Consider the following 18,365-nt stretch of genomic DNA (forward strand, 5'->3'; position numbering starts at 1 on the left):
ATGCTCAAGACAAGACACTTACCTGGTAAGTTCCCTCCATGTAATTTATAACTACACTAAAAAGGTTAATAGAAGTTATTTTTATTTTAATAGAAAGTCTAGCTCCAAATATTCCAATCAACATTCTATGTGAATGTCTCTTATCTATAAAGGTGATCACAAAAAAACACAAAGAGAAAACACAGAGGAACACACCACACCCATGTTCTGTCCTCTTCCTCTGTGGAGCACCATCATGCATCAGCCACACAAGTCATCACTGCAAGGACCTAGACTTCAAGAATGCTTGGAGAGGGAACCAGAACTTCAGGCCTCCATGCCTCTCCCTAGCTGGAACTAAACTATACTTCCCTTCTTTTATAAACAGCCACATAACACATTCACAACTGTGGTACATAGAAGGTTACTACTGAATAATTTGACCATGGCCTTATTTTGCATATCTGCTAAAGGATGAACTGCTCTAGAGATTCCTGATGGAGGATTTGGCTCTTTTGGGGGAGCCAACTCAACGCAGATTTACTGATGATGAGACACATGACTGACTTTGTAATGCCAAAAGGAGGGTTATACTTCATCAAGATTCTTTGAATGTCTCATTAGAGGACTGTATTGGAATTCTCTCAACTGAAAAGTGCACAGCTGGGCTGGGGTTGTAGCTCCGTGGTAGAGCCCTTGCCTAGCACATGTAAGGCCCTGGATTCGATTCTCCGCACCACATATAAATAAATAAAATAAAGGTCTATTGACAACTAAAAGAAAAAATTTTTTTAAAAGTGCACAGCAGAGCAGATCTGGCCTACTTTTGGGCCCTAGTGTAGTCTTTATGTTGTTATGCCACCTTCCTTATAAACACTTTCTCCTTCCTCAACCCTTGACTCTGCTTGATCCTCCTGTTTTTGAGGGTGCGGAAGATGCTGCTGCTTATGGGGTCAGCACCCTCTGTAACAGCTACTGATAAATTACTTCAACTTCTGCAGTGGCCTTCTCTGACCAATTACATTAGTCTTGCTTATGTCTGCGAAACTAAATTTTCAAGTCTCCTCTAATGTGGAAAGGATATTTTTGAGGCAATAGATGCAGAAATATAATCTATAGATTGAGCATGTACTAAAAGAATTTCTAACAAGATTTTTGTCATATAAAACTTTTAAGAAAAAACTATCAGGCAATCTGCAGAGCCCTGTTACTTCCTGTTACCAGGAACAAGAAATTCAGTGCTCTACATGGAGGAGGAAAGTATATTCATAGATACATCAAATCAAAATAAACTTTACATATTCTCATAAAGATGTGTGTCAACTTGCAGGTGATGCTACAAAATGGAAAAAACAAACAAACAGCATTTCCAAACAATTCTACATTTCAGTGGTGAAAACTAAGTTCACTAACCACTGATTTTAGTCAGGTATGTGTCTGGATGGAAACAGAAGTTACAGTGTGATGTGTACACTTTGAAAGCTCACAACACTGAAATTTTATTAGCTCATTTCATGACAATTACAAACAGAAAAACTGGTGATATAAACTCATTCTGCATTTCATCCATGTTTTACTCGCCAACAGTCAGTCAACTCCTTTAGACCTAAGCCAGTTGCCAGTGGGCCCCACACCAACGACTGGGTTATTGTGTGGCTCCTTACAGACACCTGCCAGCAGCGCTCACTGCATACAAGGATTCCACGTGAACCAACTATAATCGCTGTCTGAGACACCTCCTCCAAGTTCCTTGCCTCTTCTGGCTTTAATTATGACATCTGGCCAAAACAATCGGGAGAATGGGCAAAACTGAGGGTTTGAAAATTTACTACCTTTTATATCTGCTCAAATTCTTGATAGATTGTGAATTTTAATCACAGCTAAGCCTGACCATAGGACCAATTAAAGGGGCAGGGACAATGTTTCATAATGAGTTGTTTAGAAGAAAAGGAATGTCCAAGAATTTAGCTTTCGGGAGTATGTATTCCAGGCATCTCTGGAACAAGGTGTGTTGGGTATTATTTATTTTTGATTTGGTGGTAGATACAAAGCTATTTATCCACAAAGAATGAGAATTTTGAAAAGATGCCCATCTCTAGGAGGAGACACAGAAAAGAGTATCAAGAAATGTCAGGATGGGGCTGGGGTTGTAGCTCAGCGGTAGAGCACTCACCTAACATGTGCGAGGCCCTGGATTCGATCCTCAGCACCAAAGATAAAAAAATAAAGGTATTGTGTCCAACTACAACTAAAAGATAAATATTAAAAAAAAAAGAAAGAAAGAAAAAAATGTCAGGATGCTGTCTCAGAAGCAAGCTATGTTTCTTTTGAGGGAAAATTTCCAGGAACATGGCAACCCCAGAGGCCAAGTGGTAATGGGATAACAAATGAGAAAAGAGCCAGCTTTATCCAGTTTTTTTTTTTTTAATATTTATTTTTTTTAGGTGTAGATGGACACAACACAATGCCTTTATTTTTTTTTTATTTTTTTTTTTTGTGGACAAAGATCTTTATTTAAGTATTTTGGTTTGTGATGGCCTTTTAATAATAGTAAAAAATGTAGAAATAAGTTAAAAAAACAGCAGAACAATTAAACATAATTATGCACTTAAATGACTGAATATTATACAGTAATTAAAATGACATTCTTTTTTTTTTTTTTTTTTTTTTAAGAATTCAAACTGTATTTATTGGGTGTACCCTTGTTCTCAGATGTTTGATGTTTCTTAATTGCTATGTGTTAATGTCCCCTTTTTTTTTTTTTTTTTTTTTTTTTTTATTGTTGGTCGTTCAAAACCTTACACAGTTCTTAATACATCATATTTCACAGTTTGATTCAAGCGGGTTATGAACTCCCAACTTTACCCCGTATACAGATTGCTGTATCACATCAGTTACCCTTCCATTGATTCACATATTGCCTTTCTAGTGTCTGATGTATTCTGCTGTCAGTCCTATTTTCTACTATCCCCCCTCCCCTCCCCTCCCCTCCCCTTTTCTCTCTACCCCTTCTACTGTAAATCATTTCTTCCATTTGTATTATCTTGTCTTACCCCTCCATTACATATTTCTTGATATATCATATTTCACATTTTGATTCAAGTGGGTTATGCACTCCCATATTGCCCCTTATACAGATTGCCTTTATTTTTATGTGGTGCTAAGGATCGAACCTGGGTCTTGCCCGTGTGAGGCAAGCGCTGTACCGCTGAGCCACAACCCCAGCCTCCTTTATCCAGTTTTAATGAAGTGGGAAATACACTCAATGAAAAGCCTGATTCAAATCCTGGCTCTGCTGGTGCTGGGCTGAATCCGGTAAGTGACACTCCTCTCTAGGCCTCCATTTCCTCCTTCTGTAACAGGAATCATGAGTCTAACTTGAACTTTATAGATGAAAGAATGGAATTCAGATGGAAATGCTTGTAAATTATCTGTATACTAAAAGTAAAATGTCATAAACCTGGGAATATACAACATGCAAATGATGCCCATATTTCTTTTCTAGCCCTAATTTCTCCCTGGAGCTTTGGACTCTATATCCAATTGCCTATTAGCACCTTCATTTGGAGTCTAACAGGTACCTCAAATCTTAGCCTTGGGTTCTCTGCCTCTACTCTTGCCTAATTGTGAAACACTCTTCCTTTTCTCAGTCTTCCGAACTAGGTGAGCAGCATTACTGGCTTCTTCAGCCCATAAGCCTAGTCCTCAATCCTGTTCTTGACCTCTCCCAACACCCAAGCCATCAGCATGTCCTGTTGGCTCTATCTTGAGTATATCCACAACCAGTTACTTCTCTCTACTTCCCCACTACTGCAGGCTTAGTCCAAGGCCACCACAATGGTCTCTCTGCTTCCTTGCTTACTCCTGCCTCCAACCCACTCTCCAAATGAAACTCAGGCTGAGCTCTTCAAGTCTCAAGTTAGTTCTAGTCACTCCTTTGCTTACACTAACCATCCAACAGTTCTACTGGTCACCAGCATATTTAGAATAAAGCACAAACTCCTTTCTTTTGGTTCTGAGGCCCTGTGGGGTGTGCCTTATCCCATTTCTTCTACCATGTCTCATATGGTATTCTTCCTCAGGTCTATTTTTGTTCCTTTAACAAGCCAAACTCATTCCTGCCTCAGAGCCCTTCTCTTAAAAGTTGTCTCTCTCTCTAGAACTTAAGTTCTCCCAGACTTTGCTTAGCTGACTCGTTTTTATTCTCCAGATCTCAACTCAAATATCATTTCCTTAAAGAGGTGGCTCCTGAGCATCAAACTGAAGTCCACACTCCATCCACAAACCAGTCACTCTTATAGCACTTTCACATAAGCATTTATCACTATTTCAAATTATTGTGTTCATGGTTTAGTTTTGTTGGTACTGGGGGTTGAACCCAGAGGCATCCAACCATTGAGCCACATCCCCAGTCGTTTTTTATATTTTATTTAGAGACAGGGTCTCACTGAATTGCTTAGGGCCTGGCTAAATTGCTGAGGCTGGCTCTGAACTTGAAATCCTCCTGCTTCAGCCTCCCGAGTTGTTGGGATTACAGGCATGTGCCATGGCACCTGGCTGTGCTTATGTTTTTGTTTACTTCTTTCCTGTCTGGTTCCTGTCCAAGAGATCATGAACTACAGAGAACAGACAGTGTGTGTCAGTCTTGCTTACCCTTGTGTTTCCAGTAGCTGGATAAGTGCTGGTATAGAGGAAAAGCACAATAAGGGTGAATTAATTAATAACGCTGTTAATCTCAAGTTCAGTGAGACACAAGTTGCTTTGAAACTGGTTGTCATGTGCCAAATTTAAAACCAAAGCTACTGAGGCCTCTTTCTCTCCTTGCTCTTTAGATACAAGTCAGCCAACAGGCCCCATTGATCTGGTTCTCTCTGTTGTCACCCATGTTTCTTTCCTATCTTTGTCAAATCCCTCCAAGTCCAAATCCCAACCAGTCAACAGCAGCTTGCCTTTGTTATCTGATGCCTGCCCGCCAGGCCCTGTATTCACTGCATGCCATATACCATTATAACAACCAGCAAGAAACTCTCAGCACAGTCTCCATTTCAAAGACAGGGAGACCAAGGCATAAGGGTCAACACAACTCACCTGGTTAGACTACAAGAACTTGTTTTCTTGCTATACTTTTTCTCAACCTGAAGTCTTTCTTTAAATGCAGAACAGAGGGTGACCATTGAAGAAAAGGGGAACACATTTCTTCAATGCAGCCCATAGGACAGGGCAAGGCTAACGTGAGTAAATCACAGAAAGGTGATTTGAACTCAAGATAACTCAAGATAACCAAGATAACCACTGGAACTCAAGATAACCACTGGAATTGTGTCACTGCACAACAGGATGCCCTAAAAAGCAGTGAGGGCCTAGCCTGGCAAGCCCTGTGAAAGCAGAAAACCATCTGCCAAGGATAAAAGAACTCTTACACTGGGGAGATGGATCTAGACTAGACTTCTAAAAGGCCTTTCCAACTCTCAGAAGCTATTCTCATCCACAATAAACTCTGAACTTCTCCATCATCAGTGGTTTTTACCATATCATTTAGTACTTACTGAACTATGTAATCCTTCATATCTATCTTTGCTTCAGGTATAGTCAACTCCCTAGGGGCATTAGTGAAGGGTTGAATTTTCTTTATATCCCTTAAGAGAGCCCAGCACAATTCTAAGCCTATGGTAGTGACTTACATATGAGTAAACAAATTTGCCTAGAGCTATGAAGGTAGACTCTCATGTGTGCTCAGTATGGACATATGCATTTTGCTATGTTGGTTGAAAAAGTTTTAGTCGACTTGTTTGATCAGTTAGGGTTAAAGAGTGCTACAGTTTGCATATGTTCCCCTGAGAAGCACTGGGCTAGAAACTTAATTCCCAATGCAACAGATTTGGGAGGTGGGACCTAACGGGAGGTGGTTAGGTCATGAATGGATTAACACTGATTATAAAAGCACTTGAGGCTGCGATTCAATCTCTTGGTCTCTTGTCAGCATATTCTCTTGCTCCTCCACCTTCTACCAGGGGATGATGTAATAATAAAGCCCTCACAAGGTGTGAGGCCCTCCATTTTGTACTTCCTAGCTTTCAGAATTTTAGGAAATCTCTGTTCTTTATAAATCACCCAGCTAGATATTCTATTATAGCAGTACAAATTGGATGAAGACAAAAAGTTCTGAGTCTTACGGGCTGAATTTCTGGTGCCAATTTGGAAAAGGTGAAAGGTCCCCCATTCCTGATATTTATTGGAAAGAGCAAGTATCACCATCAGAGCAATGATTTTGGATGTCAACACAATTTCCAATAAGACCAATGAACATTTAAGGTATTTTACTTAATACATTATTCCAAAAATGTAGAGCAGATACCATACTATAGGTAAAATGTTGTGCTAGATGTTTTGGGAGTTAATAGAGAATATTTCTTATCTTTAATGAACCTAAAATATACTTCTATAAGTCAGCCAACAAAGTATTCTGAATATTTAATGATAACATATACAATTATTTTTAACAAACCCACTGATATTTTTTTTGATGTTTATAAAGATTAAAAAAAAACTTAAAAAAAACCAGACTTTTGCCACTGTCATGCCTCTAGTTTCAATGACCAAGGAGAGGATGAAAGTGACAGATCTTAGCTACAACAACATTCCAGACAAAAGATACATTATTCTCAGAGAATTAAGAATTGACAAAAATGTGATCAATACCCTTGGGATGATTGTTAGCATTTATTTGGTAATTCTTAGGATGCGAGTTTTAGACATTTTAAAGTTAATTCTCAATCTTGGAAATGATTAAGAAGGCTGGAGGTGTCACTCAAAGAGTACTTGCAGAGCCAGGCAAGGGACTGGGTTCATTCCCCAGCACATCAATCAATCAATCAATCAATCAAAGAGCCCAAACTGCAGAAAGCCAAAAGTTTGGCAGCTCTAAAAATCCTCCTCACTTTTTCTTCAAATAATTTTAACATCATTTCTGTAAACTACAGAAAAAGAAAAATTGAGCACACTCAGCATTCTTGAGTGTGTTGAATATTCCCAAATAATAGAACACAAGTGTTTATCTCTCTAACCTCACTACAGAGTTAGAATTAAGGTCTAAAATAACCTCTATGAGAAAGAATGGGCAAAGTGGTATCAGTGGACATGAGATAATCCTACAACTTTGAAAGTGGATGAATGGAGGGAAGAATTGTGGAGGAAACAGAAGGAGAAAACTAAACCCAAGTATCTGCAGAGGAGGTATGAAGAAGAGTGCTGACTCAGCCCTCATCCCAACCCTTGGGAAGGCTCACAGACAAACAAAGCACTGTGAGAATAAGGTGAGCTGTCAGGTAAAACAGGAGGTCTGACTCAAAGCCACCAATCCATCAGTAAGGTCAGGCTTTCCACTTTGAATGCATGCATGCACCTGAGTTATAACAATAGCTTTCTGACTGCTGTGCTGGCCCCCTACAATCTCTTGTCAATACAATAGCCAGAAGTCAGATCCCCTCTTTCATCTCCTCCAATTCTTCCAGGGGCTTCCCTCTCACTCAAGAGTAAAAGCTGAATTTCCCACAGTGACTTACAAGGCTTCATCTCCAACTCAGGACAGCTCACTTGCTCTGCTGTAGCCACACTGGCCTCTCCGCTAGTCCTCTAACACTCAGCTTGGTGCTGATAACGCCAAGGTCGCGGGTTCTTTCCCCGTACGGGCCACCAAATGCCGCAGTCTGGCTGGGCATAATTCAGGAGCCACTTGTCAAAAGAAACGAACTTTATTTTTAGAACCACATACGCCAAACCACACAGCTCTTCAGGAAAACCTTCAGAGCCCAACTGCCACCACTGGCTTCCCACAAGCCTCTCAACCTCCCCCACTCCTGGGCCTTCCTTTGAGCTTGATCCCTCTTCAGCCAGGGAGACTCTGCAACCTGACTCCTCTCAGTGCTTCACTCCAAGCCCATCTTTTCACAACAGGACTACTTCCCAGTCACTTTAGCTAAACTTTCAACCATTAACCACCATACGCTCTTCCTGCCACATGTTTCTGACCCCCTCCCCTATTTTTCATTGACTTTCATCTCAGGACCTATCATTATCTCAGTAGTTTCCATGAAAAGTAGCAAACAAGTGCAGAGTGCTTATTGGATGGTTCTAGGGCATATAAGAGAAGAAGGCTGTTCCTGGCCCTGGTTACCCTAGGCTCTGCTCAGCAGTCCTGAGGACTATAGGGTCCAACCTGCCAGCTCACCCTTGGCCAGTTCTTAAAAGGTGCCAGGAGCTCTGGCTCAGAGAACAACTCCCACAATTTGGAGCAGGAAGAAAGGAGGCTCCATATGGGTAACTTTTTGGGAGGAGGGGAGTACACAAATCCTAACAGACTACTAACAATGTGGAAATCATATCAAAAGGCTGCTGACTGGGGCTGGGGTTGTGGCTCAGCAGTATAGTGCTCACCTCGCATGTATGGGACCTGGGCTCGATCCTCAGCACCACATAAAAATAAATAAATAAAATAAAGAAATTGTGTGCAACTACAACTAAAAAATAAATATTAAAAAAAGGCTGTTGATGGTCTAGAAAAATGACAATGGGAATAAAGAAAATTAAGCAAATATAAAAGCAGAAACTTATAAGCTTCAGAAAGAAATGCTACAAAGAAAATGCACTCAATCACTTAGTTTGAGAATGAACACTATTTATGTAGCCCATAATAATGCAATCTAAATAACTGTGATAAGCCTATGCAGAGAGTGAAAGCTGAGAGGGCAGATCACTACAAGTTAGAAACCTTCAAGTTTGAAAAAAAATGCCACAGCACAAAGACTTTCTGACATTTTACCTAGAGGTCTGTATACACTCATCTGGTAATTTTCATTTCATATCACTGCTCTATCTATGCACATACATGGGCACTCATATATTATGTAGATAAAGGCCAAGGAAAATTAACAATCTGTTGCTCATCACCTCCCCTACCTTCAATTCACCCAGCAAAGTGCTGGGTCCTCCTAATCCGGCATGATAAAAATCGACAAGTTAACACCTAAAATGAATGAATGATATGTGTCTGTTTAATGTATGTCTTAAACATATCTGTGTGTTGAAGACATATTAGACACATATAGTAAGCAGATACATATTCATCCATTTGTTTAGAGATACAAAAGTAAATGAAAAGAAAATTGATTCTGAAAGACTGAATTAGAGGGAGAGGTTGGAACTGACTTGTTAGTACTTTGCAAAGAACCCCTTTTGGGGTACAATTTGAACTTTTAAAGTCATGTGCATTTATTATCTGATAAAATTATATTTAAAATAAATTTATTATATTCAGTTAAGAGTCCTATGTCAGGGCTGGGGTTGTGGCTGAGTGGTAGATCGCTTGCCTAGCATATGTGAGGTGCTGGGTTTGATCCTCAGAACCACATAAAAATAAACAAATAAAATAAAGGTATTGTGCCCAACTATAACTAAAAAAAATTTTTTTTTAAAGAAAAAAGAAGAGTCCTATGTCATTCCTTCCATTACCCTGTTAAAGCTTACACTACCTATTTTTCTGTTTGTTTTTTCCCCCAACCTTTCAATAACTCTGATGAAGCTGTAAGAGAGGGAACTATCCAGGGGATTTGGGTTAATCAGGAGGTTTTTACCCTTGGATTAAAAGCCATCTGGAAATGGAAAAGTAACAAGACAAACACCTCACTACAAGCGAAAGGTCACCGCCCCTGGGAGGACTTCCCTTGGTTTCATACAGAGATGTGTAAGTCGGAGCCCCCCTAAGAGTGAATAAACCTCTCAAATCTGCTTTTAGATCACTACAAGTTAGAAACCTTCAAGTTTGAAAAAAATGCCATAGCACAAAGACTTTCTGACATTTTACCTAGAGATTTGTGTTTACACTCATCTGGTAATTTTTATTTCATAGCACTGCTCTATCTATGCTCATACATGGGCACTCACATATTATGTAGATAAAGGCTAAGGAAAATGAAAAATCTGTTTCTCATCACCTCCTCTATCTTCAATTCACTCATTTTATTCAGATATTTAGTTATTATCAATTATCTATTAAGTGGCTGCTATGAGAAAGGCTCTATCAGAATTGATCTTCCAAAAAAAAAAAAAATCACATAGAAGGACATTGTCTATGCCTTCAGGAAATTCAGTGGAATCAGGACCAGCAGATAATTACTGATGTGCCTGCCAGTCTTTAGTTTTTCACACAATACTCTAAGGTAACAAAAACACTGAGAGTTTGGGGTACCTGAAGCTTGTAAACTGATTCAGAAGGAGGGTATTCTCTCATGGTATGCATTCTCCTAAAACTTCCGGTGTCAACATTTTGTAAGAAAAAATCAGACTTAACTCTTGCAGATAGTGGGTTTATAATCAAGCTCTGGTTACCCCAGAATGGCTTAGGAGAACATTTCGGAAATTGTTAAGAACAAGAGAAAAGAGAAATAGTTATAGTATAGAGAATTCATTTTCATTGGCCAGTAGAAGAAAATGCAAGAACTTCAAAATAATTAAAAAAAAATACTCCAAGGGTGTTCAGAGTATCTCAGCAAATTATGTGAACTAGAGATGTCAAATTCATATTAACAGATGGAACAAATTCTTTCTTAAAAATATTGATAAGCTAAAATAATCTTACTTCTGTCAACTGAACTAAAATCATTTTGGATGAAAGAGTATCTTAGTCTGAAACAGTTTCACTGGCAGAATGACAACTAAGGCTGGATTTATTTAACCAAACTGGAATATTTGATATACTTGGTTGGCAAATAAAGTTAAAATCAGCAAGACCATAATGTGCAATTACTTTCAAACCGATCCATTAAAAACAGGAAGGTATTATACTAACTTATAAGCAATGATGAACCAAGATTTAGAAGTACAGGACATCACCTCAAGTAACAGTCAGTGTTCATCATGAGGCAGGCACAACACTGGCTGCTGAACAGTCAGGGCAGACTGGTAGTTGGTTAAGAGGCTGGACTGTGGATCCAAGCAGCCTGGGTTCAAAATCAAAAATTCAAAATCTGCCACAAATTATATGACACCAGGGACCTATTAATCTCTCTGGGTTTCTGGGTTTTGTTTGTTTTTAATCTGTAAAAAAAAAGATGTTACCGAGTTTGTAGGACTCAAATGAGTCAGTATTCCCGTAAAGGAGCACTGCCAGGCACGCAGTGTGCGGTACGAAAGTGTTAACTGTTGTTATTGTTTTTAAAGTTAAGTGTCAGGTACAGCTAAAACCCCAGAACCAACTTTCCACTCTTAAACTCTATGTATACTGACTAATTCTATCATACATTTTTAAATGCCATTAAAATCTGAGAAATATTGGGCTGGGGATGTGGCTCAAGCGGTAGTGCGCTTGCCTGGCATGCGTCTGGCCCGGGTTCGATCCTCAGCACCACATATAAACAAAGATGTTGTGTCCGCCAAAAACTAAAAAATAAATATTAAAAAATTCCCCCCTCTCTCTTTTTAAAAAAAATCTGAGAAATAAAACAGCAATAATCATGTAATAATTTTTCAAAGTTTAAAAAATATTTCTAATACATGTGGATAATAAACTTTTCAATACATTCAGTTTTGTAACAAATTAAGAAATGACAAAATTCACCTTTTTGTCCATGACGACTGCTGAATTTGTCTCCGATCTCTGGTCGCCTTGTCTGTCTCAGTAACATTTTAATCAGAAAAGCGTCTTCAGCATTGGAAGATATCATCACCTTCTCAATGTATGAATCTGTTGCCCCTTTGTAACTAATGTTAAGAGAAAGGCATTCAAGCAATTTTTTTAAATTGCCCTTTGTAAATTTATCTCCTATATGACATATTTTATTTAATCCTACTACAAAATATTTGACATTCTCAGCGTGGATTCTGAAAAGTGACTTTCAATTTTAACATTTAATTCAAATTTCACAACTTCTCTTTACAGTCCTATATGCTTATTATGAGGCAGGCACAGCGTAACTTATCCTCAACAGTGGCATACTGTTAATCCCTTATTACAGAAGGGGAAAACTGATGCTCAGGGAGGCTAAGTAACTTGTCCAAGGGCACACACATCACAGAGTAGAAATGGGCCTGAGCTGGAGCTTGTCAGACCCAACTCCAAGTTCTTAACCATTTTTTTTAACAGTTCTTTTATCTACTCAGCTTTTCCAACATTAATCCCCTCTACACACATATACTTGTTTCTTATACAACAGATAATATCAAGAGTCTCTCAGTGTCAGACCCTTGCAAGTTCTGGACACAGATACTGAGTGAACCCAGTTCCTACACAAAAGGAGCTCCCTGCCAATTAAGGAAGAAAAGACTGTGGCAGACACCAGGAGGGGCTGTTTGTTGAGCACTGCCACAGAAGAGGTGACCTGCAGGTGAGAACCACCAGGCAGAGGGAGCATCCTGAGCAAACGTGGGAGGCCTGGAGAAGGATGGTATGTATTAGACAGTAAGAGGTGAGTTCCTAGGAATGTGGGGCCTAGAATTCAGCATGAAGGCACACCGAGGGTGTGGAGGGTGCTGAGGACCATGGGCAATCATGGATGTCCTACATTTTCCACAGGCAACAGCGCCATTCAGAGCCATACTCTTATTTACTCAAGATAGTAACACAGCTAGGCAAGTAATTTAGAAAATCACTCAGGCGGTTAATGCAGAACACAAGAGGGGTGGAGAGGTGCAAGCTGGGAGGCAGGTGAATAGTTAATGATAACCGACAGTCCAGGAAAAAGCAGAGGGCCAGAAATGGCAATAGCTGGGAGGAGGAGGAGTGCGACAGAACCTCTAAGCTCCTGATGTGCACATCTGACAGGTAGAGGAAGGAGTAAGGTTTATGCTGTGGTGGCAGGTTAGGTGGTGGTGCCCATCACCACCGAGACAGGGACTCCAGGTGGAGCTGTCTGTCTGAGGTTGGGGTAGGGACGGGGAAAAAGATGTTTTGGGTCCAGGCTTGGTGTCCCTGACATGTCTAAGCACTAGTATGAAGCCAACACTCGGCAGATTCCATCTGAGAGTTATCAGTAAAAGTGTGCATGGAGGGCTGAATTTCTGCAAGTAGGAAGCACATCTGGACAAGGCACAAGACGTACTGGGCAGAAAGAGGTCACCAACAAGGCAGGCAGGAAGGTCAGGTGAGGGTGGTATCACAAAATCAAGGGGAGAGGTGTGTCACTGATGTCCAAAGCTACAGAAAGGTCATATGCCATTCATGCATTCATTTGTTACTGTGCCACACACTGAGGGTCCCAGATAAACAAGAGAAAAAGCCTCAGACCACAAGACTGGACCGAGGAGTCCACAGAACCTGGTAAACTGAGGAGCTCTGGGCTTTGCTCACTTTTTTGCTATCTGTCATCTTTCCCAAGGTGTGAGATCTACAGGGGCAGGAACTACTGTTAATTTTGCTCGCTGCACTATCCCATGCACCTAGAATACATTCTGGCATATTATTAGTGCTCACAATACTTCTGGAATAAACTGAGTGAATAGGAGATCTCTGGTGACAGGATATCTTTGGTGACCCCTTCTGCAGCTGTTTCAGTGGGATGAAGAGGTAGCAGGCTGGTCCGGAGACAGCGATGGAGATGACTTTTCAAAGAAGCTCAGTTGTGAAAGGAAAAAAACAACAGAATGGTAGCTAGAAAGGAACCCAAACTCCAGAAAAAGCTATTATTTTCCTGTAATGATAAGAAGTACTTGACTACACTTTCTAGCCTGTGAGGAAGGAATCAATAAAAAACAGGCTTAAAAAGTATGGGAGGAAAAAGCCAAAATGACAGAATAAGAGCTCTGAAAAGAGTAGAAGAAATTAAGGACCTGGGCGGAAGAGAGATGGGCTTTGAATAGAAAGAGATTCCTCCTTCAGGACAGAAGAGAGCCACTGAGCATAATCACCTGGGCAGCTTGAACAGCTTTTGCTTTGTGGGGCTGAGCTAGTGTTCACACCCTGCCCCCCAAATGAACTGCCCATTCTGTCCCTTGTGTGGCCACCCCACAGACAAGTCCATAGCACCTGCCCCACTCTGCTACACTAAGCACAGTGTGCATAGGGGAGTCCGACAGTTTAAATCCTGCCTCTGCCACTTGTAGATGTGTGACGTTGGGAAGTCACCAAACTGTATCTCCTTGCCTCCATTTTCATATCTAATGAGCTTTTAAGATAACATGGCTCAAGGGGTGGTAGTAGGATCAACTGAACTAATACATGTAAAATGGCCAGAAAAGCTACTGATACGGGAAATTCTCAAGGAAGTGACGAGGTTCACAGTAGTAACTGCATTTCTTCTGTGTGGAAGTCTCTTCCACGACTCCCTATAGACAGGCAAAGCCATGGCTTATGTCAGTCCTATATCCTCAGCACATGCGCATGGTCCCTAGCACACAGCAGGCCTTGGCACGTATGTGTAAAGTGGGTTTGGAAACCCACTATGCCCAGTTTAGGAACCCTGTTCTCCCTTGTCACCTACTTCCCACCTGCTGAACATGACCTGGTCCACCTGCCCTGGGTGAGACTGCTCATCCTCTCTCCTAGCTTAGTTTCTCTATCAGTGTGATGCCTCTCACTGGTCTTCTCAGAAAGTTTCATATTTTCATATATTTTAGAGCTAAGAGGGAATCTAGAGATGAACAATTCTAGTTCTTTCACTATATAGATGAGAAAACTAAAGTTGATGGAATTTTAATCCTTTATCAACACAACCAATCTTTGAACCACACTATACTCAAGTACACTGGTGATGCCATGCTGTGGCCAGTATAGGCTATTTGTTTTTAAAACACAAAGTGGATGGTAACACCCTCTAAGAATGATTCCCAATTCTTCCACTTCCTGGAAGCAGCAAGCTACTGATCCACCAAAACCTGGGGACTTTGACATATTGTGCCCTTTACCTTGCTGCTCCTTCCACAGGGAGCCCTTGTCTGTTTGGTTCAGAAACTCACACCAGGTAATAAGGCCTCTATGATTCCACAGCCCAATTTTATCTTCCATGCCCACCTGCTTTCAAGATAACCTACCAATACCCAGTTCATATTTCCCCATCCCTTCTCTTTTGCCAGCCTTTCTGTCTTACCAAGGCACAACCAATACCTACGTTATGGGCACGTCTTTGTACTGTGGTTGCTGTGGCACATTACTTCCTTCCAAAGGAATCTGAGTCACTGTGGGCATGGACTTGTTTACAAGCACTTGTTTGTTTTCTACTTTCTCACCTAAGAAAGAGAAAAGAATGTTAGACATATCATTATCATCTGTGTAGAATGCAAAGATTGCTAGAACATTATAAAATTATGTGGTTAGACTTGGCCCAAGAAACCCATATAAGGAAGAAAGAAATGGATCCACACAGTGGGAACTAGAACTCAAGAAGGTTCTTGTGTGATTTTGTAAGCCATTAAACAAACACACACACACACACAGATTAAGATCATAGTGTGAATAAAATTTAAAAATTAATTGATTTAAGGACTATACTAATAGGATAAACTGTCACCTCGGTCAAAAACAACTGTAGTAGAAACAGGTACTTTAAAGAGATATATACATTTGTTTTTTCCATCAGTAGCAAGTCATCAACTTGGGTAGGAAGGAAATCAAGTTTCTTTGGTTTTGCTACTATTCCCATTTCACTTTCTGCTTCTTCATGGTGAGTTCAAAGACCGTTTACAGTCCTGTCCCACCACTTACTTTCCAAGCCACAATGACCAGCATTAAGAGTGTGAGAAATTCTGCATGAATCAAAGGCAGAGAAAATGACAGGGAGCCATGCACTTGGCCTAATACAGCACTGACCACCCAGGGACCAAGCACGACAAGCTGTGCAGGTGGTTCCCTGTGTGCTAAGAGAGTGCTCAGTTGGTCTCTCCTCTACTCTGTGTCCTTCTCATCTTTTCTCCACACTGCAGTCAGAATGATCATTTCAGAACACCCAATCCTGCCATTGCTTTGGGGATCACAATGAAAGTAGCCACAAGGCTGCCAGGTCTTGGCTAGGCTGGCCCCATCCTCCCCACCACTCCCAGACTCAATGTTGCCACAGTGCCATGCACCTATGCACTCTTTTTCTCTTAGTCACACTGCTTTTCTTCCAGATCCCTCAGCTTCAAGCTCTAGGACATTTGCACAAGCTTTTCCTACTGCCTAGAGCCTTCTTAAGTAGTTAACTTTTATGCGTCTTTCCAATTTCTGCTCATTTTTTGTGGAAGGGATGCTGATCTTCCTAATCAAGTAAAATCCTCTTGCTATAAAATACCATGTGATTCTTTAAGTTGGTTATAATTTGACATGTTTCTGTGTGATGCTTTACCTATGATGGTCTCCCACAATAGCCTATAAGACTCACCAGAGGGAAGCACTGTATGTTGCATCAACAAATTGATCAGAAGCTTATAATTATAATGGAGTTATACTTTTAGGGAAAATAGATTCTAAAGTCAGTCTGTAGAAAAAGTGCCTAAGTAAAGAAATACCAGTGCAGGTGCAGGAACAAGACCCTTTCCTAAACATTTCTTAAAGTAGCTTTTCTATAATTCAAAATTAAAATAGAAAATTATATTTAGGATAGATTATTGTTATGTGAAAACATGATGCATAAAAAAATCAAATGGACAGAAATTCATCCAAAATGACCATATGGCTAAGTCTGGACAGTAGTAGTAATATAGGATGTTATTTTTTCTCTGCCCTGTTTATCAAATATTCAGAAATACTGTGAATAACTTGTAATTTTAAAAAGCATACATTAAAATTAAGTTTTTAAAAGACTTTTACCTGGAGAACAGATACCATCTGCATCTAAAATCTCATGTCGCCAGATAGGTTTCCTTGTAGCAGCATCCAACATGGGCCCCATCACTTTATCAAAAGTTTGATTAGTGTACCGTTTCAATGTACACTTGGCATTTTTATATACCAGGCACCGTCCAAAGCCTAAAATGAAACCAAAATGAATCAAAACCACCAGTAACACGAAACTATGAGAAAAATGGATTTGTGCCATTCACTGATCCACTCTGCCTTACCCTCCCCCAAAACCTAAAACTACTATACCAGTGGATAATTTGGGACTGGCACAAACCAAGTAGCAATTGATAACCAGAAGAAATGTCTTGGGACTCCTCCTAGTCACTGTCACACAAACATGGAAACTACAACCACTTCCAGTGTAGAATCCACCTGGCCACACTGGAGGAAAGTAGAGAGATCTAATTTTTTATTGTTTTTTTTTTAAATAATTTTTTATACTTTATTTTATTTATCTTTATGTGGTGCTGAGGATTGAACCCAGGGCCTCGAATGTGCTAAGTGTGCACTCTACCGTTGAGAGATCAAATTGACACTGTGATTCTCACCAAGCCTGGAGCCTCAGAATATTACAGCTGAAAAAGTTCTGAGAAACGACATGGTTTAATTCCTTTCTTTTACAGGCATTATGAGTGAGGTCTAGAGAAATTAAGGAGCCATAGTTACCCAGAAAATTGGTAGCAGAGCTGGGAATAGACCAAGTCCACTAACTTCTAAGCCAGGATTCTTAGTACCCATTCTTTTGGTACATAATTTCTGTAAGTCCCTGGCAAGTTTTCCTTTTACTAACTTACAGATAGTTCCAAACAAGCAAACAAATAAACCAACAAACAAAATAATATTTTTTCTCCAGAGAAGAGAGAAAATAAAAAGATACAATCAAATAATTTTAATAGGATAGTTTCTCTCTTCCATGAAAATCAATTTAATTAAATTACATTTTTAGATTTTATTTGTCTAGAAGATGAGGGAAAAGCCTTAAGACTAACATATAAAAAAATAAGCAAAACAGAAGAAAACCATTTAGGGGTTTAAAAAAAAAACACAATCAACTGAGAGTCCCCCTGTACCCCCCAAAAAAACTAGCTGCAGAGTTACCCCCCAAAAAGCTGTCTTCTTTCAACACTAAATATCATTTCCAAGATTCTGTGGCTGAGCTTCATTCTTTTTTCCCCTGTGGCCAACAAGTTATTTTAAACTGAATTCCCTCTCTAATCTCCTCAGGATACAATGAGCCATGTCAGGGTTCATTTGGATAGAAAAATGTCTCAGGATTAAATGGCAGCTATTACTAATGAAATAAATGCATGGTTGTAAAAGCCTTCACTTTTGATTCTCTACCAGAAGTGGAACTCTTTCAAGAAATCTTGAGAATGTGAATTCAAAAAATCCATCAGGTAAAAGCAGATTTCTAAATAAAATATCACTCACTGCTCTTATGTAATGTTTAAGATCTAAAGGTGCCATGGAATGAAATACATTTATACAACCAAAGATGTAGACATCTGTATGTCTTTGAGCAAATTCTGGTCCTCATGGCTCCTAGTCAACTGTGACTGACATAAAAGCAGTGCAGAATCAA

The 18,365-nt window shown here is 39.9% G+C and overlaps 1 protein-coding gene across 2 annotated transcripts in view; it reads right to left on the reverse strand.

Moving 5' to 3' along the window:
• Polr3b (RNA polymerase III subunit B) overlaps positions 1-18,365 on the reverse strand; it is a 126,359-nt gene that overhangs the window by 29,061 nt on the left and 78,933 nt on the right. For both annotated transcript variants that reach the window (XM_078052896.1, XM_078052895.1), the window contains 3 exons: positions 16,751-16,909; positions 15,075-15,192; positions 11,591-11,733 (listed from right to left, as the gene is read on the reverse strand). In XM_078052896.1, coding sequence (XP_077909022.1) covers positions 11,591-11,733; positions 15,075-15,192; positions 16,751-16,909 — 420 coding nt within the window. The remainder of the gene's footprint in view (positions 1-11,590; positions 11,734-15,074; positions 15,193-16,750; positions 16,910-18,365) is intronic.

The sequence above is a fragment of the Ictidomys tridecemlineatus genome, chromosome 6 (assembly GCF_052094955.1).
Source record: "Ictidomys tridecemlineatus isolate mIctTri1 chromosome 6, mIctTri1.hap1, whole genome shotgun sequence".
In the NCBI taxonomy this organism is placed as follows: domain Eukaryota; kingdom Metazoa; phylum Chordata; class Mammalia; order Rodentia; family Sciuridae; genus Ictidomys; species Ictidomys tridecemlineatus.